A 25529-nucleotide genomic window follows, 5' to 3' on the forward strand; every position below is an offset into this window, starting at 1 on the left:
TTCTCTCCTCTATCTAAAATTTATAGGGTAGTTCGCTTAGATCACAGGTATAAAGAGAGAAGCATGCGCAGTGCATGGCGGTATGTATGGATGGGTGGGTGTAGAGGATCCGGGGCACGCGTGCTGCGGGGTGTGTCAGCCACGAGAGCGATGGGCAATCATTCCATTTGCTGCCATTCTTGCTGCGCTGCCTCCTTCCTCTCCCTCCAACCAACGCAACGCTTCCATTCATCGTTTTTTTTTCTATTTTAGTATCAATTTTGTTCGCATGCATAATTTTCGAACATATATATATATATATATATATAAAATATGTTTTGTTACGTAGAAGGTTACTATCTTATTTTTTAATATATTTTAACAACTTAATAGTCAATTTTATATTAAATAACTATAGAAAATAGGGTAATTTTACTTTAGACCAATTCAAACACCCACTTTCTCCTCAATGTTTCTCTCTCTCTCAATCGGTGTGGGTGTTGCCCACACACACGTGACGTTCATGCCGTCATGCCTCCCTAAAAGTCTCTCTCTCTCTCTCTAATTATCAGTGCCGGTAATCACTGCACGCCCATCCAATTAACCACTTTTCTACACCAACCTTTTTGGTTAACCTGTTTCTCTCGAGTTTAGTTACAAGCTTTTTCTCATGGCCCTTCCGGCCTTTCCATTCCTTTTGCCTCCCAAGTCATGAGCTTTCTACCTATGCTTCTCATCTGCATTAATTCTGCTGCATTTGAGCTATTTCATATGCATGCATGGTTGGTTTTGCACTTTTGCAGTACTCTTTGTTGGAAAAAAAAAGCATTAGCCTTTCTCCCCTAAACTTTTGGTACATAATTAATCACAGTGCGCAGGTCAAACCGCACATGGAACTATTATATGCGCGTGCATATGAATCTATTTTTTGCACAAAAATTGTACACATATATATGGCGCATGTGGTGCACTACATATGATTATATGTATTCGTGTGTGACCATACTACGTACTTTTGTAATTAACGGTGCTTTAGAACCATCGTTTTAAACTTTTAATACTGTATGTTCGCATCAAGACTCGCTAATAGTTACTCCCTCCGTTTCACAATATAAAACTTTCTAAGCTCTAGATTTATATGGATGCTAATAAATTTAGACATATATATAAATTATATATATTCATTAACTGATAAATTTAGGTAACACTATAAAGTCTTACTATATGAAAGGGAGGGAGTAATGCTCAAAAGGCCTATTCGGATAGGAGGAATTTGATAAAAAAGATTATAAGAATATATTTTATATATGTCTATATTCATTAATATTCGTGTGAATCTATAGATAAATAAAACATCTTATAACGTGAAACATAGATGATTCTGGAGATGAAACAATGGAGAGGGAAAAAAATAAAGAAAGATAGGCGATCGATGCTGGAGGCAATGAGAGGATGAGAGAGCGGTCGCTTTTGACATGCGTGCTCGAGAGCCCATGATTAGCACTTAGCGCTGCAACCCAACGCCATCCGGGAAGACGACGACGACGACGACGATGATCATTCTCACGGAAAAGTGATCAGTATAGTGTGTGTGTGTGCATGGGTCATCGTCAGAGAGAATGCAAGCTTTTTGCAAGGAGAATGTGGCTGAAAAGAAGAGAGATCTCCAGAGTCTCCACTGCTGCTGCAACCCAACCAATGCTTGTTGCCATGTCTCCCTGCCCCTGATCATGGCTGGCCTGCTAGCTGTGCTGGCTGCTGCACAAAAGAGACATGGTAAAAGTTAAAGGGATTTTTGTTAAGTACTCATTCTCATTCAAAATTATTCTCCTTTTATCTCTACATATCCTATATCATTCATGTTTATTCTTCATTTAATAAGAGATGAAACCATAATCCGTGCTAAATTATCTATTATATATATTCGTTTCCCAGAGACTATTTTTAACTTCTTAAAATGTATTGAAGTTTAGTAAGTGAAAGGCAAATGCATTGGGATTAAAAAAAGTACGTAAGAAATGTATTTGGATTCAGAAAAATGAAAGACGCTAGCTATAACTTATTGTTTTAGAGCAAGTTTAATAGTATAGCCAACTAATAGCTCTAATTCATCTATAGTCAATCTAATAGTTAATTCATACAATAGCCAGCTATAAAACATATATTATCTTGTCCCATCTGCCACATACCCATTATGTTTTAGTGTCCGTGCTGCAGCTGACTATAAATCTATACCTCACAATTCTTCTTTTCTCTCTCTTATCTAATTAAAATATATTTAGAGTTGGCTTATAGTCTAATGCTCTTATTAATTTGTAATAAAATTTTGAAGCACGCGGGGAGTAGTTTGAATGTCCAGAACCAAAATTATAAGATGCTGATCATCCGTCCTTGGATCGTGCGTGCCAGATTAGCTGATGGTCGATCAGCAGCGTGTGTTTATTTTTGTTGGCTCTCACTCAAAAACATTCTCTACCATGAGAGAGAGAGAGAGAGAGAGGAGACAGACATTCTCCCTAGCTAGCAGAACAGAGTGACCATTGTGCATTGTTGTCAGTGGTGAAAAATAAAAACAAACATGCGTGCTGTAAAAGTTACTTTTCCGGCAAGATGCATGCATGATCTACTGATCAGCAACTTTTTTTCCTGGATAACACGATGCAGGAAACAAAGTGTAGTAGACAAGTAGTACTCCTTTCTTCCGTTCAGAAAAAGCTTAATTGGTGTATATCCATCATGGTGCTCTCGATCTTTGCAGGTTTTTCTGGTCCTCACTAGATACCGAGAGGTATAGTTTGTATGCATTGCACTTAATTTTATGGTGCATACTAGTAGTATTACTCTATATCATCACTAGTAGAAGAAATATATCAATAGTTAATTTATGAGTTCTAATATTAACAGAAAACATGTTCTATTATATGTAATTAATCTGATACTATTAATAAATATAATCCATTATATTAAAAAAATAAAATATTTAGATTGATTATACACTTGTACTACCGGTAGGAAGTATTGTAAAATGAGCAATGCTATATGTACGATTGTTTGTACGCACGATTTAACGGCAGCACGCAGCAGCAGCAGCAAGTCGAGGCGACGGCGTCACCACAGAGATCAGCACGCAGCAGAAGTCGTGGCGACGGCGCACAAAATCGTACACGGCTCATACGTATTTTTATCGTACGTAGAATGTTTTCCATGGTAAAATATTTGATGATTTGGGAGAGTTAAAACTTCAATCATTGCATACATGTATTTTAAATGAAACAATAAAAAATAAGTTTAAACTAACTTTTGCATTGTTATTCTTAGTTTTCTAGAAATAAATACTGAAAAAAATACAATAAAAATACGTAAAATCAACTCTAAGATTAAGATTAAGTTCCAATCTAAATTTTGGTTGTGGCTGATAAGTCAACTAATAATACCGAGAGCCTACATGTACTTCCTCTTCTGGCTATAAATTTAAACATATCTACAAATTATTTTTACTGAGTAGAAGGATAATTATTTTAGAATTGTACAGCTACATGAACTGACAAATTAATCTAGCGACGTTGCAGCGTGCAGCAATTAAATGGCAAAATCACGACGCTAGCTTGCTACGTACAACTGCATCATCAAGACGTAGAGATTACTCCAGCTACCACTAGCATTTGCTACCAGTCTACTGCTGCTGCCTGCTTCGGTTGAAATGTCACAAACAACGACACAAAACAAAGCAGGATTTTTCTCAACCCCACTTCTTCTCGTATCTGCTTATGCTTATAAACCGAATTTTAAAATTTAAACATTAAATTTAGAATAGATTTTGAGGGTTTTTCACTGAAATCTATTTTACAGTTTTATCTTTTAATCGTTAAGAATATATATATAATTTTCTGTTAACAAATTATTTTTTGTTCTCAAATATAATCAGCCCTGAACACTAACTTACCGTAGAGGCAAGCATGCATGTAGTCCCTTCATCCCTAAATATATATTTGACGTCGTTGATTTTTTTATACACATTTAACTATTCATCTTATTCAAAAAATTTATATAATTATTAATTATTTTTATATCATTTCATGTATTATTAAATATATTTTTATGAATATATATAGTCTTATATATTTAATATTTTTTAAATAAGAATAGTCAAGGCGTATAAAAATTTAACCGCTAACATGTCCATAGCAACACGCTACAGTAACCGGCACTTGCGGGGGATCCAGTTATAAATGGGAGGAGAAAGAAAGCCACGCGCACATCTGTATATGCCTCGGGTTTCGTGTCACTGTCAGATGGTGACCGTTCCTTGTTCGAGCCAACGAGAAAGAGAGAAAGAAAAGACCGGAAGGCCTCCTTTAGTTCCCAAAATCTTTTCTAAAAACATCGTATTAAATTTTTGAACACTTAAATAAAATATTAAAAATAAATGAATCAAAAAACTAATTGCATAGTTATGGAAGAAATCTTGAGACGGATCTTTGAGCCCAATTAGCACATAATTAGTTATAAGTGCTACAGTAACCAACATGTGCTAATGACAAATTAATTAGGTTCAAAAGATTCGTCTCGCGATTTCTAGGCTAGCCGTAAAATTCGTTTTTTCATTTGTGTCCGAAAAACCCTTCCGTTATTCGGTGAAACATTTGACATGACATTTCTTCCAAAAAATTTCTCAATCTAAACATCACAATTGTTCATGGAATTGTAGCAGTAGTAAAAAGTGAGCTGGAGACACTGGACAACTGAACAGTAAAACAAGAACAAGTGTGTGTCTGTGACATGATCTTGCAGCTAGATCTTCGAAGGGAATTGAAGGGAAAGATGCCACTCTTTTCAGCTGAAAATATATGCCTCAGCTTTTGCATGACAGGTTTATTTATATATATCTAGCCAGCCTCTCGCTCTCTCTCTCCTGCTACTACACTTTCTGACTACAGTTTTATGCGCACTAAAAGCTGATCATGGACTAGTGGCTACAGCTCTCTCTCTAGAGAGGGTTCTCAATCCTGTACCGGTTTCTCATGAGTAATATCTTCAGATTTCACGAAAAACTATGAAACCTGATAAAGAATTTAAAATCTATTTAATTTTTTTAACTCAATTGAAAAACCGAGTGGTTTATATTATGAATCTACTTCGAGAAATTCGGATTTCGCTAGATCAAAACGAGTTTCCACCAGTTTTGTAAAGCTTGAGATCAAGATGGAGAGATTATTACAGTAACAGTAAAGCAAGAGGTCAATTCGTCTTGGAGAGTTTGGGGCTTTGGGCCACTCAAAGGCTTGGTTGACTTGGAGTAGTAAACAAGCATGCATACAAAAACACCCATCACTTTTTGGTTATCCTCTTGCTATTTTACATGATGGCTAAGGCAATGAGATGGAATGGATCGGAGAGGGAAGGAGTCAACACGTTTGCATAGTGCGATCATATCCAAACGAATCGAACGTACAGGACGTGTTCATCTTTTTCTGGTCAACACGATTGCATCGGCAGCTTTAGCGAAGTGCCTGCAACTGTGCGTGCCTGTACATTTTATTTACTACTAGTATGACATATTAGGCTGTCACCAGTTCATACTTCATAGATCGGTTGAGTATAATCTTTTGTTTGTTTTGGTATGGTGGCAGCATGTACTTATCTGGCTGGCTTAATGCTACGGCAGAAGTAGCATCAGTTGCATGTGGGCTAGGCCCAGCCCATATTCTGGTGTTCTCAGTTTGGCCCATAAAAGTTGTAGCCCATCTCAAGCTAGTAGCTTGTTACAAACAGGTGTTTGTAATCACCAACACCTGCACCAAGAGACAATTTTCAAGATGATTCCATGACCAATGATGATGAACAGGACGATCACTGTACAACTAATGTATACATCACTCTCATTCATCTGATCACAACCTAAATTGAATCCTTAATTGAGACTGAAGCAGGCGACACCACCTCTGTTGGCTGATCAATTGTCAGGGACTGGCAGGGTAACAAAGGCAACACAACAACAAGCAGCGAGGTGGCAAATGGAACTAGCACAATTCTCCATCTCCACAAACAGTCATCCTTTCAGCATGTTAGCGTCTCAGAACTTCCCTGGACAGCCTTGTAGCACTGCAAGCTGCAGAGTGGAAGCTTTGTCTTGGAGTCACGGTACTTGTATGGGTTTGTGCAAGAAGGGCCTGCACATTTCTCCCTTGGAGGTGGATAGCTGGGAAAATGAATGAAACGGAGATGAATGTAAGTACATAACTTCAAAATGGATCAGTACATGATTCTATGCTCGACATAAACTTGCAACAACTTAGGAGCACAAGTAGTACTAAGTCAAGAGCTCATGTAACCTGGTAGGCTTGGAGTTAAATATGCTTGGAAGGCCCATATTCTCAGGGAATGTAACAACAGTTCCTTCTGGCCCCATGACACACTGGATGCAGTTTCTTTTATATTCTTCTATTTTTTCTTGCTTTTCCTGAAAAAAGAGAGAGAATGGATAAAATGAATCTACTGTACCATGTATGGGAATATTGGTACAATCTAAACTTATGGAATAGTACCTTCTCATCCCTCTCTTTCTGTTTCTTCTCCTCTTTTTTCTTCTCTGTGTCAATACCCAGGATTTTCCTCATTGCTTCAGCCTGTACAGTAGGAGCAGTAGGGGTGAATAAGCTTGGCTATGCAAAGGGAAAGAACTAGGAAGCTAAAAGGGACTCGGCAAACCTGTTGTTCCCTCTCAGCCTTCTCAACTTGCATCTTACGCCTCTGAGCCGCTTCTGCTTTTTTGGCTTGTACCTCCACTTCAGAAAGCTTCTCCTTTTGCTCTGCAACAGTAATAAACAATGGCATTTAGTATCACATCCAAGGCAACACGTTGGTGCCAATAAATAGCTACAAATATATGCTAGACATTTACTTCTTGATGAAGCAGTTGGTAATCCATCAGGAAATTCAATCAAAGTATCACCATTCCCACCCCTGCCTTGAAGAGCACGCTGCCTGGTTATAAGACCAGGAGTTTCATTCTTTACATCTGAAGGTGAATCAGCTTCGCTTAGTCTTTTCTTTGGCTCATCCATCTCAGGTTCCTCCTCTTCAATAAAATCACTGCCATCCCCCAGTTTCAACTTCTTCCTACCATCCCTGCCAGATCGGGACATAGTGAAGTCTTCATCCACTTCATATGGAAGGCTCTTGTTTTTGGAAACCTTGACCAGCTTCTTTTTCTTAACATCATCTTCAGGAGATTCATCATACACTCCAGCATGATTAGTAGCTATAGATTGTTCTGGCACAACCTTAGCTATCTTAAATTTTACAAGATAACCTGATCTACCATCTTCATCACCAGAATCGCCATCAAGTGTTCGCTTCTTAGGAACCCTTTTGCTCTTGCGAACAAGGTCAGAAGATGGTGAAACATCATGCTTGTCTTGGTGGTGTTTCTGCCCACCAGAATCCTAATTTCAAAAAAAACTAAAAAATTAACTAAAAGCTCAGCTGCAAAACTGCCAAAATGAATGATACCGTCAATTACTGGTGGATGTTAAATGTATCAATTTGAACCATAAGAGGATGTGGCAAAGTTATGGACATCCGAGTTGAACCAAAAAAAGAGAAACCACACAGGCTTCTACCATATAAGAAACACTGGCATGGCGCAATATAAAATAGTTAGAACATAATTGTATGTCTTAGTTTCATGTTGACCAAAAATGCATGGCGACTAAGTAGTTTAAGCTTTAGCATTGCAGTAATAAGTAGTGAGTGAAAGCATCTCCTGCACCATTTATGAGAAACTACTAAGAAGTAAAGCGATGGATGGACACATTTTGTACACAACCCATGCATAAATTAAAGATACTAATTCACATGAAATTGTGAAGATAGGATTATTGGAAACAAAATAAGGCAAGCATTAATAACATGAAACACCCGACATTTTCACTTGATTTCCTTCCCCAATTGAATGGAAATAACCAACCTTTTGCTTGTGACGGTGAACAGAGCCGTCTGATGTGCTAAGCTTGCCATCATCATTCGCCTCCTGGATGGTTTTCGTTTGTATGGGTCGAGTAATCCCGCTAACCTTTAGCTTTACTTTTCTCACCTTATGTTCAGTTGGCACACTAGCGTCTTTTGGGGGCAAAGGCTGGCCATCAGGGGATCCAGAGTTTTTTGTGCAGGCAAGAGCCAGGACTCCCTCACTACTACGCTTGGCATCCTTTGATTTGCTGCTCTTATTGTGCCCATCATGGTCTCCTCCAGCTCTATCATCTCTCTTTATCTTCTTGGATGCATCACTCCTGTGTGGTGTGGAGCCCCTAGATTCAGGTCCATTGAGGTACAACTCCTTCCTCCGATGGCCACTGCCCTCAACGCCACCATCATCATCCGGAGAGATGCTCCGCGATGAAGGTGTGCACGAGATGTCCTTGTACTCAGAAACTAGCTGCTCCTTGGACCTTGGCTTCCTTGAAGCAACACTCCTGGGCCGCTTCAAAACCGCTTCCGTCGCATTCAGAGGGTTGCCATGCCCCTCCATTCCAGGACACCCTGATCTCCAGAAGCAGGTGGCTGCGGATTAGCTACCTGCAGTACTGCATGCAATCAAGGCAATCAAGCACACCATTACAACCATGATTTGTAAACAAGCTGCAATCAATCAGTAATAAACAGATAGTACATTCCATTGACCTCACTTCATCATCAAGTCCGGACAACAACAAATCTATACTAAAGCGATGCATAATTAAACAACGAGCTGCAGCCCCAAACATGGCCGGCCATGAAAGCGATAGCATCAAACCGAAACGCGCGGCATAAAATTCGCCAAGGAGTACCCACCCCAAACAATCGTCTACAAGCACAAGGAACCAAAACCTCCGCGGCGGCATAAACCCTACCCCTCGAGCTACTCAAAACCCCTGCGACGGCGACGGCGACGGCGACGGATTAACCAACCAAACAGCGAGGAAGGAACCCATCCAGCCACCGCCGCGCCCAGCAACAACCAGAGACAGGGGCACGTACAAGGGAGCATCACCTGAATCCGGGCCACCCCGGGGGACGGCGGCGGAGGAGGAGGGAGGGGGGAGGGAGCGGCGACGGGGAGAAGGGGGGCTAGGGTTAGGGTTAGGGTTCGGCGGGGAGGAGTAGGGTATTGGGCCCGGCCCGTGGCGACTGGCTGACGATGAGGAGGGGGAGGGGGAGGGGGAGCAACGCGTAGTTCCTCTCATCTCTCTCTTTCTTTCTTTCTCCCGCTCCGCGCTACTCCGCTCCACGCGGACGGGACGCGCCCTCGCGGAAGCGCTTTGCCTTTCGTCGTTTCTCCTCTCCCTCCTCCTCCGTCCGTCCGTCCGTCGCCGCCTCGCTCCCCCGGGCCTATATGGCGCCCCGTCTTTGCTTAGGCTTTGGTTAGTTCGTAAATTTTTCTCCGAAAAACAAATCTCTTGCATAATTAACACATCAAATATATATAAATATTCAAAATTAATTATACAGTTATAGAAAAAACCGTGAGACAAATCTTTTAAACCTAATTAGTACATGATTATCTATAAGTGCTACAGTGACCAACATGTGCTAATGAGGGGTTAATTAGACTCAAAAGATTTGTCTCGCAGTTTCCAGGCGGAACCTGAAATTTATTTTGTAATTAGACTACATTTAATACTTCAAATGTGTGACCGTACATGTTAATGTGACATTTCTCCTAAAAAAATTTGGTAACTAAACGTAGCCCTATTACTCACTCTTCGGACTCTTTTTCTGTTTTTGTTTCTTTCGTTCTTCTTTTCTCGCTTCTTTCTCGAGAAATTGGACATTATGTCACTCTCAATAATTAGTTTCACCAAAATGTCACAATGTAGAATCACGCATTTAAAATGTTGCTTCGAACCCGTGCTCAACATTTATTTAGCCATTTCGACCAATCCGGACATTTTTGTTGGGTTTCCCACCTAGACGGACGAAAATACCCCCTGTTAGCTAATGAAGAGGCAGGAGAGACGTCGCCGCTCTCTCATCTTCCCTCTTCCCTGACCGGTCTCATCGTCTGGAGAAATTGGTCGTCGTCGGCCCGGGACAGAGATGGTGGGCGGCTTGGCTCCGGCAATGGCGTACTCCGTCTGCCTCTCGTCCGCATCTAGGTCATCGTCTTTGTCGCCCTCCTACCTCTCCCGCCCCTTGCATCGATCTAGTTGTCGGTCGGGGACAGAGACGCGCACTGGTTGGCTCCAACGACGACGCGTCGTCGTTTCTTCACCATTCTGGTGCAATGGGGACATCGGGACGGTCGCAAGCTACAGGGGCTCTGGCAAGGGCGAGGGTGAGACAGCGATGGCGCGGGATGTAGGCGTTGGACCAAGGGTGAGGGCTGCGGCGAGAGCGAGACATGCCGGAGCTAGGGGGAGGGCGGGGGAAGCTATGGTGATGACGATGGGAGCCACGATGATGGCGGCACACTGTGAGCGGCGGTCGTCGCCTCATCGTTGTCAGAGAGGAGAGGAGAGGAGTGGCTGCCTCGATCTGAACCAGCCCCAGGGGTATTTTCGTCCCTCTAGATCAGGAAAACCACTAAAAATGTCCGGGTTGGCCAAAACGGCAAAATAAATGGTGGGCACGGGTTTGGAGTGGTTTTTTAAATGTGCGATTCCGCGGAGTGACATTTTGGCGAAACCAACTATTGAGAGTGGCATAATGTCCAATTTTTCTTTTTTCTCTTCGTTTGTGTGCGTGGGGCGGGGGACATAAATTTAGTTTTTATTAAATTTAGTTTTATAGAGTTTAAATTTTGCAATAAAATTAGATAACATAAAAAAATATTTAATTAAAATTTTCAATGTGCCGTGTGAACTTGATTTTGCATTGATTGTGAAATTAGTGTCTGGACTTGTTGCAGTGTGTTCTGCAATCTGTGTATGAACTTGGGCTTGCTATCCATACTAGGAAACTTGTACTTACGATGTGTGCTAGCCTATAATTAGTTTTTCAAAGCTATAATAGTCATTATTAACAGATTGTTTGCTGTTATTTATCAGAATTTGTTTAGATAACCAAAATAACAAATGCTTGATAGACAGAAACTTCGGAAGTTTAATTTATATGATTGCAATTAATAGAGTTTATGATATTTTATCTATATTACTAAATAGAGCCGTATCGTTAGCAAAGAATATATTACTAAAGATATCAATGGCGCAGTTGTTACTATTGTTGGAAACCTGAACTCGTCCGTACATTTCCAATCGGAAGACAATGAAACACACTAATGATTGTGGCACCGCGACTCCAGAACACAATAACAGTTCTAATACATTCGCGGTTAAAACACTTTGTGATCAAACGTTTGTGTTGCAATTAATATTCCCGCCGAATGATCGATCACCCGCGCTACACTCTGACGAAGAATATGCTCAGCTCCGTCCCGCCGCCGGCGCCGGCGCCGGCGACCCCGTCGGGGTTGACCATGTAAAACGACTCCGAGTCCTTGCTCCCGGCGACCCTGTCGAACCCCGCGCGCATGTACGTCACCTCGCCGTCCCCGTCCGCCCCGGCCGGCTCCACCAGCACGTCCCCCGGCAGCACGCCGGCGCCGACGGACACCGTGCTCAGCAGCTGCATCACGGCGAGGTCGCCCTCCGAGGCCTCCCGCCTCACCGCGTACCCCACGCGCCGCCCGTTCACGAACGCCGTCCACATGGGCTCCTCCAGGAGGCTCGCGTTGGCCTGCTCCGGCGGCGACGACTTCTTGGGCTTCTTCTCGCACTCGAGGGCGATGCGGACGTGCCCGCCCGTGGAGATCTCCTGCATGAGCTTCGCCGTCGGCACGCCGAGCTCGAGCACGAGGGACGGGAGGCTGCCGGGGCGCTCCTGGACAGCGAGGGCTATGCGCGCGCGCCGGTGGCCGTAGAACGTCCCCGTCACGCGCGTCCCGCCGCCGGCGTGCCCGTCGTGCGGCTTGTTGTACCGCCGCGGGAGCGCGGATGCCGGCCGGCACGCCGCGGGCGCGACGAACGGGAGCGACCGGAGCAGCGCGCGGATGGCCCGGAGCGTCCGCGACGGCTTCCGAGCCGCGGCGGAGGGCGCGCGCTTCTGCTGCGCCTGGGACGCCGGCGGCCGGAGCGTGATCTCCGGGCGCGGCGTGGCCGGCGCGCCACCGGCGGCCCTCGCCCTCCCTGGAGTGTGCGGCGAGGCCGGGATCGCGCACTGCGGGGTGGACGGCGAGGGCGGCGCGACGGCCAGGCGGCTCGGTGTCCCGCCGGCCGTGGGTGAGCGCGGCGGCGTCGCGCGCGAGAGAGGGCTCGACGGCGTCGTGCGAGACATGGCGCGCAAACTGACCTGGAAGACGTGCGACGAAAGTGGCCTTGGAATCCTATATACCGGAGCGTGACATGATGGCATGCACGTAGAAAATATTGTAGTCAAAAAGACTTCGTGATTCGGCTATGTTGGAATTGATTCCATTTATTTTACAACGTAAAACATTTTACCCGGATACTAATGCATCCAAACATATATATACAACCATATATACACAAGGGATGAATATACATAAGGCTAAAATAGACGGAGTACTACATTACATATTATAAATTATTTTGGTTTTGTATCTCTAGTTTAATTAAGTTTATAAGAAAAATGTATAATATATTCAACATTAAATAAATATATTATAGAAATATATTTACGATGAATTTGATGAAACTAATTTGGTATTTGGTATTGTAACTGTTAATACATTTTTATATAAAACATAGTCAAATTTAAAGATGTTTGATTTATGATAAACTCAAAGTGTCTTACGATGTAAAATTAAGGGAAAAGATAGGACTTAAAATAAATTCAAAGTAACTCATGATATATAAAACACAAGGCTTAAGCTCAAAATGATATATAAAACGGAGGCAGTAGATGCCGGCAGGCGGCAGCGCTCAACATCTGGTATGGATTATTGTTCGTGCAGCGCACTTGCATTACGCCGAGAGGAAGTATAATACAATGAAAGTATATTATAAACATTGGGCAATCTTCTAAATGATTTGGTAGTACCATAGGCAAGATCAGAACAGGTCTAGTTTTTTTTCTCTCGTTTCCTGAATCATGGTACACGCATCAATGATAACTTAAAGTTTACTGAATAAAATGGTGCGACCAGAGATCATGCAGCATGTTCAGCAGAATATAATGCCAGCTCCTGTTGACATCCCCGAAGGTTCTTGTCGAACAGAATATAATGCCAGCTCCTTTTGACACATTTCCTGTCTAGAATATTATTCAACAGTTTAAGTGACAACTGATGTCACTGAGACACTGACTCGTTCTGGCATGCTTAGTACAAGCTGAATTGGTATGTTACCAATGCTTCAGTAGTTTCATCCATGCAAAACCTATTTCTATATCAGCAGCACGAAGAATAGTCACACCCTCATGGTACAAGCTACATTTCACCACACTCGCTTATGACACATGTAAGCTTCGGCCGGTTGTTTGGTCCAGTTGCAACATTTTCGATCTTCCGCACAACAAGCAGACCGTCCCCTAGCACCCTCTGGAAATAGATAGAGTTAATTAAATTTAAATGATGGCAGCCCAATAGAGTTATAGGTATGGTAAAAACACCTAACCAGAGACTACATGACTGCATAAGAACCCTCACAGCAAATTATTTTACTCATGCATGCTTTGTTTTTCCATAACCTCAAAATTAGATCAACTAAACTGTTTCTTGTAGCCGAGTACAAACTATCAGACTGTTGCTCAGAAAGCATAAAGCATTCAAACCAAGAGAACTTACCCCAAAAACCACATGCTTGTTGTCCAGCCATTCACATTTTGCACAAGTTATAAAGAACTGCAAAGATAAGATAGAAACAATGTTTTCAATAAATTTTAGCTGAAAATACCTATAAATGGAGATTTCTAATTCTGTAAAGGAACAAGATACAGTCACTAGAAGATTGAAAAGGGTAGCTGGATAAAAGATCTGCAGCCATACAGAAAAAAAAAATCAAAGCAGCTATCAAAAGAAGAAAGTACCTGAGATCCATTAGAGTTCACCCCACTGTTTGCCTGCAAAATGGCAGGATGGTTTATATCTCGAAAATAAAGCTAATATATCTTCTGACATAAATCGAAGTACTGTGCAGTGTAGGAAGCATACACATACAATTCTAAAAAAGAAAGAATGTAGAAGCAGCTAGTTACATCAGAACAGAAAAAGTATAGACAAATAACAAGTTGATCAGGCAAATGTTCTAATTCTAAGTGAAAAATACATTGGGTTCGGTCACCAATCACCATGACCTTCGATGATACTTCAATGCCTTGTTCTAATTTGATGTACATGTAACATGACTAACCTATGCAAATTCTGAAGGTTGGCTGTGTAAACCAATTTGCTGCATTTAGATAGTTCACTTTAGATACCTTATTTTACATGCAATCTCGTTTCAACTATCTGCAGGTTTCCAGAGCACTCGGCTCTGCTTACCCAATGACCAGCAGCCAAACACAAAAGGCAGAAACAGATGAAAACTAAGCATTTGTTAAATGCAACGAGTCACAAGGAAGTTATTTGAAAACATAGCTAAAACACTAAGCTCTAGATATAATTATCTCGCAAATAAGAATACATTAGAAAAAAGTAACATTTACTAACAGTATGTCAATTGAAAATCGGGGTGGAAAGGAATAATACCATAGAGAGTAGGCCAGCACCAGTATGCTTTGCTATAAAATTTTCATCATCAAATTTGGTGCCATAGATTGACGCACATCCAGTACCATCCCCCTGGAGGACATGGAAACAGAGGGCTTTAGTTTATTTTGAATATCCCTTAATCAATTCCAAGTATGGGAATTACTGAATAACACCAGCTCATAACTCAAAGCTTTATTCAAGATAACATCAAAATGTGCAATAGTTCATGCCTTTCGTTATAAGCATGATTTCACAAGCTTAGTTAGTTATTTGTATGAAAACATCAGGTTAAGACTATTGACACCTGAAATAAAGTTTAGCAAACAGACCTTCAAATAGTCACCTCCCTGAATCATGAAATCTTTGATCACTCGATGAAACTGACAACCTTTATATCCCTGTGGCAAACCTTGTTTCCTGCAACCCAGTGTTGAAGCTAAGCACAATGAAGCATTCTATAACTGAATGACAGATGCAATAGTAACTCAGTATGCGGGAAATTTTTTTTGCATTTTGCCTGGATAACATAATCAAGCAATCAGTGTTCTGGAAAAAAAAAGCAGGCTCAGATTTCCTGCCAATCACAACAAGTCACAACCAATGGAAGTATAATACTACTTCCGTTTCATATTGTAAGTCTTTCTAATCTTATCTAAATTCATCAACTGATGAATGTATATAATTTATATATATGTCTAGATTTATTAGCATCCATATGAATATAGGTAATGCTAGAAAGACTTACGTTGTGAAGATGGCAAATTAGTGTTTACTTATATCTGTTCATTACTTCATTTGGAAATAAGCTACTCTACCAACCATATAATCTGGGTACCAATCATCATCATTGAAGATATATAATATCAAAGCAATTCTGTGACAATGTCATAAAACAAGGCTAAACATTCAAAATTCTCAAGACAGTCAATGCTGCAGAATTAACAACAAAATCTCTGGCCACATCCATCTACCAATCGCCCATTGTACCTACCTGTGCTCTCCGGTGCAGAACTGCCTGAAACCAATCCAACAGAGCAAACTAATCAGTGAGATAAAAAGCAAACACACCAGAAGCAGAAGGAAACGAACGGAACCTAGGGTTTAAGGCCAGCGAGGGGGTCTGGTCAGTACGTACCGGAAGTTCTCGGCCGTCTTGGGGACGATGTCGGCGAAGAGCTCCATCTTGATGCGGCCGGCGGGGATGGACCCGATGGTCACGTCGAAGAACACCACCGGGTTCTTCGGGTTCGGCGGCCGCTGGTGCCAGTCCACCGAGGACGCCCCCGCCGACGGCGGCGCCGGCCCCGCCGAGATTGCCGCTCCTCCGGAGGACGCCATGCCTCTGCTCGTGCTCGAGCACTCGGAGGCTCCCCAGGCGGCGGCGGCGGCGGCGGCGATGGTCTACTGCGTCAAGATTCGTGGGCGAAGCCTCGAGACGCGGTGGAGAAGATGACTCGGATCCAAACACTGACATGTGGGTCCCGCTGCGCGCGTGGGCCCACATGTCGGCAACCTCGAATAAGGCAAGGGGAGAGAGGCGGCTATGCAGCGAAACATCTGAAGAAAAAAGAAAAATCCCCAAATCGAAACCCCGAGAGGAGGCGAAACCCTAGCGTAGCGGCGGAGGCGGAGGCGGAGAGGGGGGCGGCGATGGCGGCGGTGAGCCTGCGGAAGAGCAACGCGCGGCTGCCGCCGGAGGTGAACCGGGTGCTGTACGTGCGGAACCTGCCGTTCAACATCTCGAGCGAGGAGATGTACGACATCTTCGGCAAGTACGGCGCCATCCGGCAGATCCGGCTGGGGAACGCCAAGGACACGCGGGGCACCGCCTTCGTCGTCTACGAGGACATCTACGACGCCAAGAACGCCGTCGACCACCTCTCCGGCTTCAACGTCGCCAACCGCTACCTCATCGTGCTCTACTACCAGCCGGCCAAGATGTCCAAGAAGTCGGACGTTAAGAAGAAGGAGGAGGAGATCACCAGGCTGCAGGAGAAGTATGGCCTCGGCTCCAAGACGCCTTCCTCCTCCTCCAGCGCGTAGGCCTTTTACCAATTTCGCTGTGTGGGAGTTGCGTATCAATGAACATGACACAGCTATATGTACTTTGACTGAAAGATCTGATTGGTAGTAGCATTTAGTTGAATTGTCCTGTGTCTTGATGCTTGTTGGGTTATATATCCAATGCTAATGCTAGAGTAAGTTGATCCATGCTGGTGGTATGGAATGCCATAATCCATTTAATTTGCATGCACTCAGAATTAAGTTTTAGATTTGCACCTCTAAGGTCTGTTACCCTATGGATGTAGTCAGAATATGATACATTTTGATTATTCAAAATGGGTTCCTGGTACTTGTAATCTTGAATGTGACAATCAAGTTTATGGTGTGCCTGTTCTTAATGATGTGTTTTGTATTCTGTTCAGCAGTTGCTATGGATCATGCGTTATCTGTTTGAACTTTATTTGTTGATCTTATTGTTGACAACTATTTCCTTCGTAGTTAATACAAAAGATAAGACATGAACCTTGGCATGTTTTTTTTCCCTGATATTACTACTAATTTTGCTGCTTGATTATCTGGTTTAATGCCAACAAATATATATGATCTCTCAATTATGTTGTACCAACTTCATTTTATCAGGTGAATTTGCTATTGCTGGATAATTTGCCTGTGACTTCTTTTCTTGTGCTTATCATGTTGATAGTGCGGATGGTGTTTTTCTGTCTCAGGAAGTATAATTTCTGCAATGCAATTCAAACATATGTTTAATTCATAAATCATCAGCTGCTCTTGTTGAGTGTGTTTTCAGAGAGTCGATGAATAATCTTCACTGTATCAAATTATCTGAATTTTATTGTTCTACTGTTAATTGTATTTAGCTATAGTTGGTGTGTTAATATCACGTGTTTTGGTAAATTTAATTCCACTAGAAATTTGGTCCATGAAAAAAAAAAACTTGTACAGCGATATTTAGTTAGACTTGCTCCACATACTGGGACTCCAGAAATGTTGTTTAAATGAAATAAGCTTTGAGTATAAGCTCTTTTCAGTTTATATTTGCTGACAGAAAAGTAGCCACCAGCATTTTCGTGTTCAGATAGATTCAGGAACAGTTCTGTGTATCAACTATGCGGATAAGCTGCAGATTGGCAGCCATTCAGGCAAAATCAGTTCTCATCGTGCAGAGATATGATGAATTGTTCGATCATATCTCTACACCTAATTTTATTACATGTACAGACATTTGGCGAGTAGTCAGTAGAACGATCAACAGACATGCCTAATTAATCGCATCTAACAATTCCAGATATCCAGTCAATAGAACGATCAGCAGTACAGCAGCTCTACTCTACATACAGGAGGCATAGTACGATTTCATAACATTGTATGGGGGCATTTCAGCTCCAGCCACTGAGATATCATGATTATTTAAGCTCTCTTCGAATTAGAATGATAAAAATAGAAAAAAGCAAACATTTTTAGATGACAAAGTAATAGGTATGCTGATGTTATTCCATCACAAGATCAGTTCAGCTGATGTGATGACTGCAGATACACAAACTTTGTTGGTTCTTCAACTAAATTCTTACACTTGGCACCAATATAACAAGAAGCTAGTACATTATTTATCGCTGTTCTTGAGCAGAGCAGCTAAACCCAGAGGCCAATAAAACTTCAAAGAAGGTTCTTGCTTAGCAACCTTCGAGGCCCTACAAAACAAAGTTAAGAGTTCTTGTCAACCAGTGTGCAATGACATTCTATGCTGAAAAATTGCTTAAGTCGACAATCTGGGGCATGTGCCTTGAGGAATATTACATTGTATGCCTCAAAATGAAACATGTACAATTCAACTAAGCCTTCTAACAACTAAGCCTTCTAACGATAAATATCAACCTCATTGATTCGCTTAAATTAAGAATAAGCAAAATGAATGATCAACCATTAAAAAATAATGTGAGTAAAACTTTTATATACGTGTTCTTAGCGATTTCAAAGCAAAGGTTAGAAAATAAACTACGATGAAAACTCTAAAATCAAGTCCAAATTTAAGTGTTAAATTTCAAATTTTGGCTTATAAGCTTAAGCATAAATGGAAAGATGGGGGCTATATCTCATAATTTATCTTCACTGAGATCCCATTCTCATCTATGCTCCTCCATTAATGCTTTATCCGAATACAGGTATCATCTCAAAAAACAGTCTAAAACAGACGATAAAAACCATACAGCACAATCTACATGCAAGTTAAGTTTACAGTAAGGGCCATGCAACAGACAACATCGGACAACCTATTTCGCTAGAATAAGGTGATTGCAACAGGAAATGAAAAATAACCTGAGGACTTGAAAAGCTGAAGGTTGAATGGGCAACACGACTTCATACGGGAAATTCATTCAGCACATGAATGAACCATAAAACAATATGACTCCCAATATCGTGATCAAGAGGATTTCAATAACAGAACACAGTTTAAGTAATTTTGACGGATGAAAGACCATCAAAGTTCAAACTCTTAGTGAAATGCGTTTTGCTGGCTAGTGCTTAATATGTTCTTAAGATAGACTAATAGCCAGTAATTTACAGCATAAACATAGAAAATGGTAGATGGATCACTAAATTAAAATGTATCAAAATTTTCGATTTACCATCAGTTTATAACCTAATTAAAAGGGTATGAAAAGGAGATGAAATCACGAGTAGAGAGAGGGGATCGTTCTCCTTACTCTGCGACGGCGGCGGCGACAGCGGGGGAGGTGTTGGCGAGCGCCGGAGGTGGGTGGTGGCCGCCGGCGGCGGCGGCTGCGGCCTCGGCGAGCGTGGAGAAGCCCTGGCGCTGCTTGTGCTTGGCGTTGGCCTTGCAGTGGATGAACACGATCCCCCGCCGCTTCACCACCTTGCAGTACGCGCACAGCCGCTTCACAGACGCGCGAACCTTCATCTTCTTCCTCTCGCCGTCGCCTCCTCCCGATTCGATTCGAGCTACGAGCGAGCGATCTGCTCGGGCTTCTCCTCCTCGCCCTCGCCTAGGGTTTGGTTTCCGGCTGCGTCGATGGGCCGGGCCGGCGATGGTGAAGGTGGCGGCCCATACACTGGATTTCGGCCCATTAGTGGCCCAACTAATGATGCAGAGATGTGTGAGACAATTTGATACTTCCTCCGTTTACATTAATTCCTAATGCAATGTTTGACTTTTCGCTTGCAATGTTTGATCATTTCGTCTTATTTAAAAATTATGAAAATATTATTTATTGAATAAAAATTATGAAAATATCATTTATTTTTCTTGTGACTTACTTTATTATGAAAAGAACTTTAAACACGGCTTGTCATTTTTTATATTTGTACTAAAATTTTGAATAAGACGAATGGTCAAACGTTGCAACCAAAAAAGTCAAACATGTTACATTAGGAAACGAAGGTAATAGTAATTTATAGCGGCATAAAAAACTTTTTTTTGCTCGAATAAGTCGATGAGCATGGCTAAGCATCACCGATAACCAAATCAATAGCAAACAAGATCACAGAACACAAAAATATTAGGCATGTTCATAACGAAATCAACATTTGTCCCAAAAGATCAAAGAAGAATTAACAGGGAGGGATATAATATTACAGAGGGAGCAAATTAAACTATGAGAAATATGTGTTTGTTCAGTAACATGTAGAAATCAAATCTGACATACATGTTTGTGTTGATGATACAATACATACTAAACTGAGTATGTTGCTATTTTTCAAAACAAAAACATGACAATTTACATGATATATAATAAATGATGGAACATCCCATTGATGGTTTCAAAGGGTCTTCCTTAAACTTTTTTCTGGGACATACAACATATTTGCAAACGAAATTTCTTTTGCCAATTATGCTTTTATATACGTGTATTCATAACGATCTAAAAATAACAACTGAAAATTAAACTACGACGAAAGAACCTCAAAGTCAACTTTAAATTTAAATTGAAAATTGAAAATTTGGCTTATAAGTATAAGCAAAAGCTAAAAAATGAGATGAGATGAGATTATGTGAGATATTTGGCTTCCCTCGCGTAAAATGACTTTAGGAAAATGTACTTTTTAAAATGGTATACAAGTAATAAGAGGATATGCATCCTCTCAAAATGCAAGAATCCATTCCCGTATCGTCTGTGAGCACAAGATGCGTGGAATATCGATTGAGTAGATGAGCTTGAGCCAAATCGTGTTTTAAGATTTCATTTGAAAAACAATGCCTGCGTGATACATAATTGATTATCTCACGGGACTGTTAAATAATTGAATTCTTAAGATATACTTCATGCGTGTTATAATAGAAAAAAAGAAAAGACAAGGTAACATAAAATTTAAAACACGAAAATTTGAACATAAAACAAATGAAAATCTTTTGAATTATGTAGTAATACAAACTAGAAAAAAATACCATATATTTGCATCTAATTTACAGCCACACATAACTGGTTAACCATTTCATTAAACCGCAACTTATATAATTTTATCCTTACCAACACCTTTAGTTTATAGCATAATATATTTATACCTACATCAATATGACCTTATTACTTCTTATGACATGATCAATTGGACATCTATACAACACCGTTTTACTTATCACATAAAAATTATATTTCTATCCACTACCATTCTGCACTAGTCTTATTGCACACAAATTAAAAAAAACATTTATCCTCATCATCATTGGACAATGACACACAACAGACATTAAAATTTCGGAAAGAATAATCTCCCTAGGGCTAGGGATGACCATGTTCTCTGGTCATTGTCAAATAGATGTTTGATTTTTTTTTGAAATGTTTGACGATTCGTCTTATTTAAAAAATTATAGAAATATCATTTATTTTGCTTGGAACTTAATTTATTATCAAAAGAATTTTAAGCACAATTTGTACTTTTTTATATTTGTACTAAATTTTTGAATAAGACGAATGATCAAACGTTATAAAAAAAATCAAACATCTTACATTATGAAACGGAGGTAGTATATACTATCACTAACACATTTTTCAAACTCCTAAATCATGCATTTTTCGCAAAAAAAATTCCACGTATTAGTTTCTCATCTAGCCGTTTAAAACAAGTTTTCTTAAAACAACCTAATCATTTATACTCTCAGAAAAATATTAAGAATAATAAAAATCCAAAATATTCACGAGAAACGAACATGACCAAAGGAAAAAAAAACGTTTTTTTCCCCTCTTTTGCAACCGAGATTTGGCAAAGAAAGACCCCATTCAGTTTGCAAAATGTTTTTGCAAAAAACATCCCATCGGATATACGGACACACATTTAAAGTATTAAACGTAGTCTAATTACAAAAAAAAATACAAATTCCGTCAAAAAACTACGAGACGAATTTTTTGAACCTAATTAATCCATCATTAGCACATGTGGGTTACTGTATCACCTATAACTAATCATATACTAATTAGGCTTAAAAATTTATCTCATTATTTCCTCTGTAACGGTATAATTAGTTTTAATATTTATATATATTTAATGTTTTATTTAGGAGAAGTACTACAGGACGGAATATCGTATGAACGGTATAATTAATTAATGTAACATCAATGACCCCTCATGCTCAACAGCATCATCCTTATCCTCGCCAACAAGCAAGACCTGGTAATCAAAGGGTCATCTTAATTCATCCCGTACTAATGGAATCGTTACTTAGAGTTTCTGTTTATTTAGATATCCCAAAATTCAATATCATGTTATAAAAAATCTTTTTAAAAACTAAACGGAGGCGAAAGAACAAAGAAGAAAATTCAAGGTGGGATGAGACGCGTTCGTTTGACGCGACCATCACAAGGTTGGCTCCCCCTCCCCTCCCCTCCCGTCTCTCGCTCGCATAAATAAAAGCGCGCACCACCGCCACAGAGCCTCCTCAACCCACCGCGCCTCTCGCTCCCCCTACCTCCGCTTCCTCCCTCCACCCTCCCCTCCGGCACCGGCGCCGGCGAGCCCACCCCCGATCAGGTGAGCGGATCCACCCCCCTCCCTCTCGCCGCGCGTCCACCCGGATCTGCAGGTTCTCTCTCGCTTTCGCCTCGTCGTTTTTTTTTTTTGAAGGAGATTTGGTGGTTCTCCTTCCGTATGAGATCTAGGCGGGCTCTCTCGCGGCGAGGCGGGTGCATTTCGCGCAGGCCCTCGTGCGGGAGATCCGTGTGGGTTTGCGTGCCCATTTCCTGCGCCTCGCCCCGAGCGTTGTTGGGTAGATCCGGCTGCGGATCTCGTGCTCGGGCTTGTAGATCGCGCGGGGATGGCCTTAGGGCTCCGTGGCTGTTCGGTTTGGGAGCTGGATCTGGTGCCTTGTGGGTAGATCTATCTAGCTGCACTAGCGATCGGAAGCTGATGTGTCTCATCTGCGTTGGTTTGGATTTGTGTTTGTTGTTGAAGGCGAAGGCGATCGGAAGAGATGGGGCTCACGTTCACCAAGCTGTTCAGCCGGCTCTTCGCCAAGAAGGAGATGCGGATCCTGATGGTGGGGCTCGACGCCGCCGGAAAGACCACCATCCTCTACAAGCTCAAGCTGGGGGAGATCGTCACCACCATCCCTACCATCGGTGAGCACCGTGCTGCATGTGCACTGCATCTCCATTCGTATCTTATGTATGAAATTCTGGTGTAGCATATCACCCGATGGTTAGCACAACGGTATTATTGCCACCTAGCTTGGGTAAAAAATAGACCAAATAACAAGCAGAATATAGATATCCATAATGGATCCTTGTTTTATCATGTAAGGTTGAATTAGATGCATGCAGTTCCAATTTTACGTGGGATTCGGATATAGTTTTCCTTGTCATGGCCCATGTTGTGGCGGTAACATTTAAGCGTCACCTATAATACTTCTACTTGCATAACATGAAATATCTGTAACCAATGCATTTCTTATTGACCATGTAGGCCAAATTTGGTTGTAAGCAAGAAATCATTAGTATCCGGTGGTTATGCTCATTCAGTTATATTTGCAGCTGATACATTTATATGATAGATTTACTCATTTATGATAGATGTATGTGCACAGACAAGAACCACACTAGCCAAAATTAGCCAGATATGTTATCACAAAGGAGTAAAACTAATGAATATCCTAAATTGTATTTGTCGATGAATAATGACAACCTGCAGATACTTGCCTTTTTCCTCTTTATTGATTTTACTCAAAATACAGGATTCAATGTTGAAACTGTGGAGTACAAGAACATCAGCTTCACTGTTTGGGATGTGGGGGGTCAGGACAAGGTATGTGGCAAAATGACGAGCATGTTATCTGCAACTATTATGTCTCATATTTTGCACTGTCTAGCCCATTCATCTAAAAACTCTGCGAGATATTGCTGATTTTCTGAAGGACAACTTTATATTGTTTAGCATATAATTTCCTTCATGTAGTTTATAGCCTTCGTTCTTTCATGAAAGTTTGCACTACTTTCTCTAAACCATGTCTTGCTCCTGCCTTTGATGACAACAGATCAGACCTCTGTGGAGGCATTATTTCCAGAACACCCAGGGTCTCATCTTTGTTGTGGACAGCAATGATAGGGACCGTGTTGTTGAAGCCAGGGATGAGCTTCACAGGATGCTGAATGAGGTAAATTCTTTTGTGATGTATTATTGTCTAATTAGCATATGGTAACCTGAAGCTTAATATTTAATCATGAAATTACAGCTTTGAAACATTCACAGCATATTGTTTTGACTTCTTTATAATTACTGTTAGGAGCAGTCGTTTACTTTCTCACATTGTTTATTAGCTAAGATTAAACCCTATGGTCTGGAATTGTGCTTTGCTTATGGAAAATTGTCTTTATGAGTTCTTACCATTCACATTGCACTGATTGCAGGATGAGTTACGTGATGCTGTGCTGCTTGTCTTCGCTAACAAGCAAGATCTGCCAAATGCTATGAATGCTGCTGAGATCACTGATAAGCTTGGACTGCACTCCCTTCGCCAGCGACACTGGTATTTATGCACATTTTTTTTGCTACTGTTCCTTTTTGTAAAATAAGATGTCAGAACAGCTTATCACTGCCAACTTCATTAGCTTATTTCCACCCAAACTACCCTATGAGATGCAGCCATGATTAATGTTTTCTATTAACAAGAAATGTTTTTTCCGACCTTTGGTTTGGTTTTGCTAGCAGCGCTTTAGACTTAACTTCTTATCTTGCTGACAGGTACATCCAGAGCACCTGTGCTACAACAGGTGAGGGATTGTATGAGGGCCTGGACTGGCTGTCCAGCAACATTGCCAGCAAGGTACGAGGAATTTAATTTTTTTAATAGAAAACATTCGTCATATTTATTCTTACCATATCAAAGAAAGGGATGGACTAGTAACACAGATTCCACGGAATTAACACCATTTTTTGGTTCATTTGCTTATCACGTGCGTTTTACGACCTTGCAGGCCTAAATTTTAACAAGAGTTGCATAAGCTAGGGGGAGCTTTGGATGGAACAATGGGTATTTAGGGCCGTGGTTGCTATTCCCAGTATGTAAGGTGTAACTCCGAGCTCAATAGTTATTGAGCTTTGGTTATGATTTCACGTTTAAATGGTTTACTGTACTTTGAGCCTTAAATATGTTTCTGAATCAAACAGCTATTAAATTGAGTTCTTGAATTATTTGTGGTTTGGATGATTACTCGTCTGCCGTAGCACAGTACGTGCTACGTACATACTATGTTGCTCTAGCACGTCACGTATCGCAAATCACAACGCTAATTGGAATGTCAGCTCTTACGTTTGACTTCCAGCTGTACTCACGTTCTCATAGTTTGCATCGTCACTAAATCCTTGTCAACCACCTAGCGGACGATTAACATGT

The 25529-nt window shown here is 41.3% G+C and overlaps 6 protein-coding genes across 9 annotated transcripts; 2 read left to right on the top strand and 4 right to left on the bottom strand.

The window, feature by feature from the left end:
• Nucleotides 1-5208: 5208 nt before the first annotated feature.
• Nucleotides 5209-8564, bottom strand: LOC102702177 (INO80 complex subunit B-like). 3 transcript variants are annotated; one of them, XR_423335.3, is made up of 7 exons: nucleotides 7949-8564; nucleotides 6881-7424; nucleotides 6688-6788; nucleotides 6525-6605; nucleotides 6312-6439; nucleotides 5920-6178; nucleotides 5209-5771 (listed from the first exon to the last, which is right to left on the bottom strand). XR_423335.3 is itself a non-coding variant. In XM_006650714.2 (6 exons), the coding sequence occupies exons 1-6, from the start codon at nucleotides 8507-8509 to the stop codon at nucleotides 6037-6039; spliced, it is 1557 nt and encodes a 518-aa protein (XP_006650777.1). In that variant the 5' UTR covers nucleotides 8510-8564; the 3' UTR covers nucleotides 5788-6036. The 3 variants fall into 3 exon arrangements, 1 of the variants encoding a protein (XP_006650777.1); XR_001549986.2 differs by having other exon boundaries at nucleotides 5878-6178; XM_006650714.2 differs by lacking the exon at nucleotides 5209-5771 and having other exon boundaries at nucleotides 5788-6178.
• Nucleotides 8565-11168: 2604 nt separating this feature from the next.
• LOC102708982 (protein MIZU-KUSSEI 1-like) lies at nucleotides 11169-12291 on the bottom strand. Its single transcript, XM_006651886.3, has one exon. It carries the CDS (start codon nucleotides 12289-12291, stop codon nucleotides 11359-11361), a length of 933 nt encoding a protein of 310 aa, XP_006651949.2. The 3' UTR covers nucleotides 11169-11358.
• Nucleotides 12292-12956: 665 nt separating this feature from the next.
• On the bottom strand, nucleotides 12957-16138 carry LOC102702546 (peptidyl-prolyl cis-trans isomerase CYP22). Its single transcript, XM_006650715.3, has 7 exons — nucleotides 15804-16138; nucleotides 15660-15683; nucleotides 14998-15085; nucleotides 14666-14758; nucleotides 14005-14037; nucleotides 13763-13819; nucleotides 12957-13516 (listed from the first exon to the last, which is right to left on the bottom strand). The coding sequence occupies exons 1-7, from the start codon at nucleotides 16004-16006 to the stop codon at nucleotides 13406-13408; spliced, it is 609 nt and encodes a 202-aa protein (XP_006650778.1). The 5' UTR covers nucleotides 16007-16138; the 3' UTR covers nucleotides 12957-13405.
• Nucleotides 16139-16192: 54 nt separating this feature from the next.
• On the top strand, nucleotides 16193-16879 carry LOC102702832 (splicing factor 3B subunit 6-like protein). Its single transcript, XM_006650716.3, has one exon. It carries the CDS (start codon nucleotides 16319-16321, stop codon nucleotides 16709-16711), a length of 393 nt encoding a protein of 130 aa, XP_006650779.1. The 5' UTR covers nucleotides 16193-16318; the 3' UTR covers nucleotides 16712-16879.
• Nucleotides 16880-18133: 1254 nt separating this feature from the next.
• Nucleotides 18134-19691, bottom strand: LOC102703108. The gene is made up of 2 exons (XM_006650717.2): nucleotides 19396-19691; nucleotides 18134-18381 (listed from the first exon to the last, which is right to left on the bottom strand). Exons 1-2 carry the CDS (start codon nucleotides 19608-19610, stop codon nucleotides 18294-18296), a joined length of 303 nt encoding a protein of 100 aa, XP_006650780.1. The 5' UTR covers nucleotides 19611-19691; the 3' UTR covers nucleotides 18134-18293.
• Nucleotides 19692-22572: 2881 nt separating this feature from the next.
• On the top strand, nucleotides 22573-25342 carry LOC102703382 (ADP-ribosylation factor 1-like). Of its 2 annotated transcripts, none has more exons than XM_015835146.2 (7): nucleotides 22573-22672; nucleotides 23093-23259; nucleotides 23871-23941; nucleotides 24171-24290; nucleotides 24544-24662; nucleotides 24878-24959; nucleotides 25111-25342. In XM_015835146.2, the coding sequence occupies exons 2-7, from the start codon at nucleotides 23112-23114 to the stop codon at nucleotides 25114-25116; spliced, it is 546 nt and encodes a 181-aa protein (XP_015690632.1). In that variant the 5' UTR covers nucleotides 22573-22672; nucleotides 23093-23111; the 3' UTR covers nucleotides 25117-25342. The 2 variants fall into 2 exon arrangements, with proteins under 2 accessions (XP_015690632.1, XP_006650781.1); XM_006650718.3 differs by lacking the exon at nucleotides 22573-22672 and adding an exon at nucleotides 22701-22724.
• Nucleotides 25343-25529: the final 187 nt, after the last annotated feature.

The sequence above is a fragment of the Oryza brachyantha genome, chromosome 3 (genome assembly GCF_000231095.2).
Source record: "Oryza brachyantha chromosome 3, ObraRS2, whole genome shotgun sequence".
Taxonomy (NCBI): Eukaryota; Viridiplantae; Streptophyta; class Magnoliopsida; order Poales; family Poaceae; genus Oryza; species Oryza brachyantha.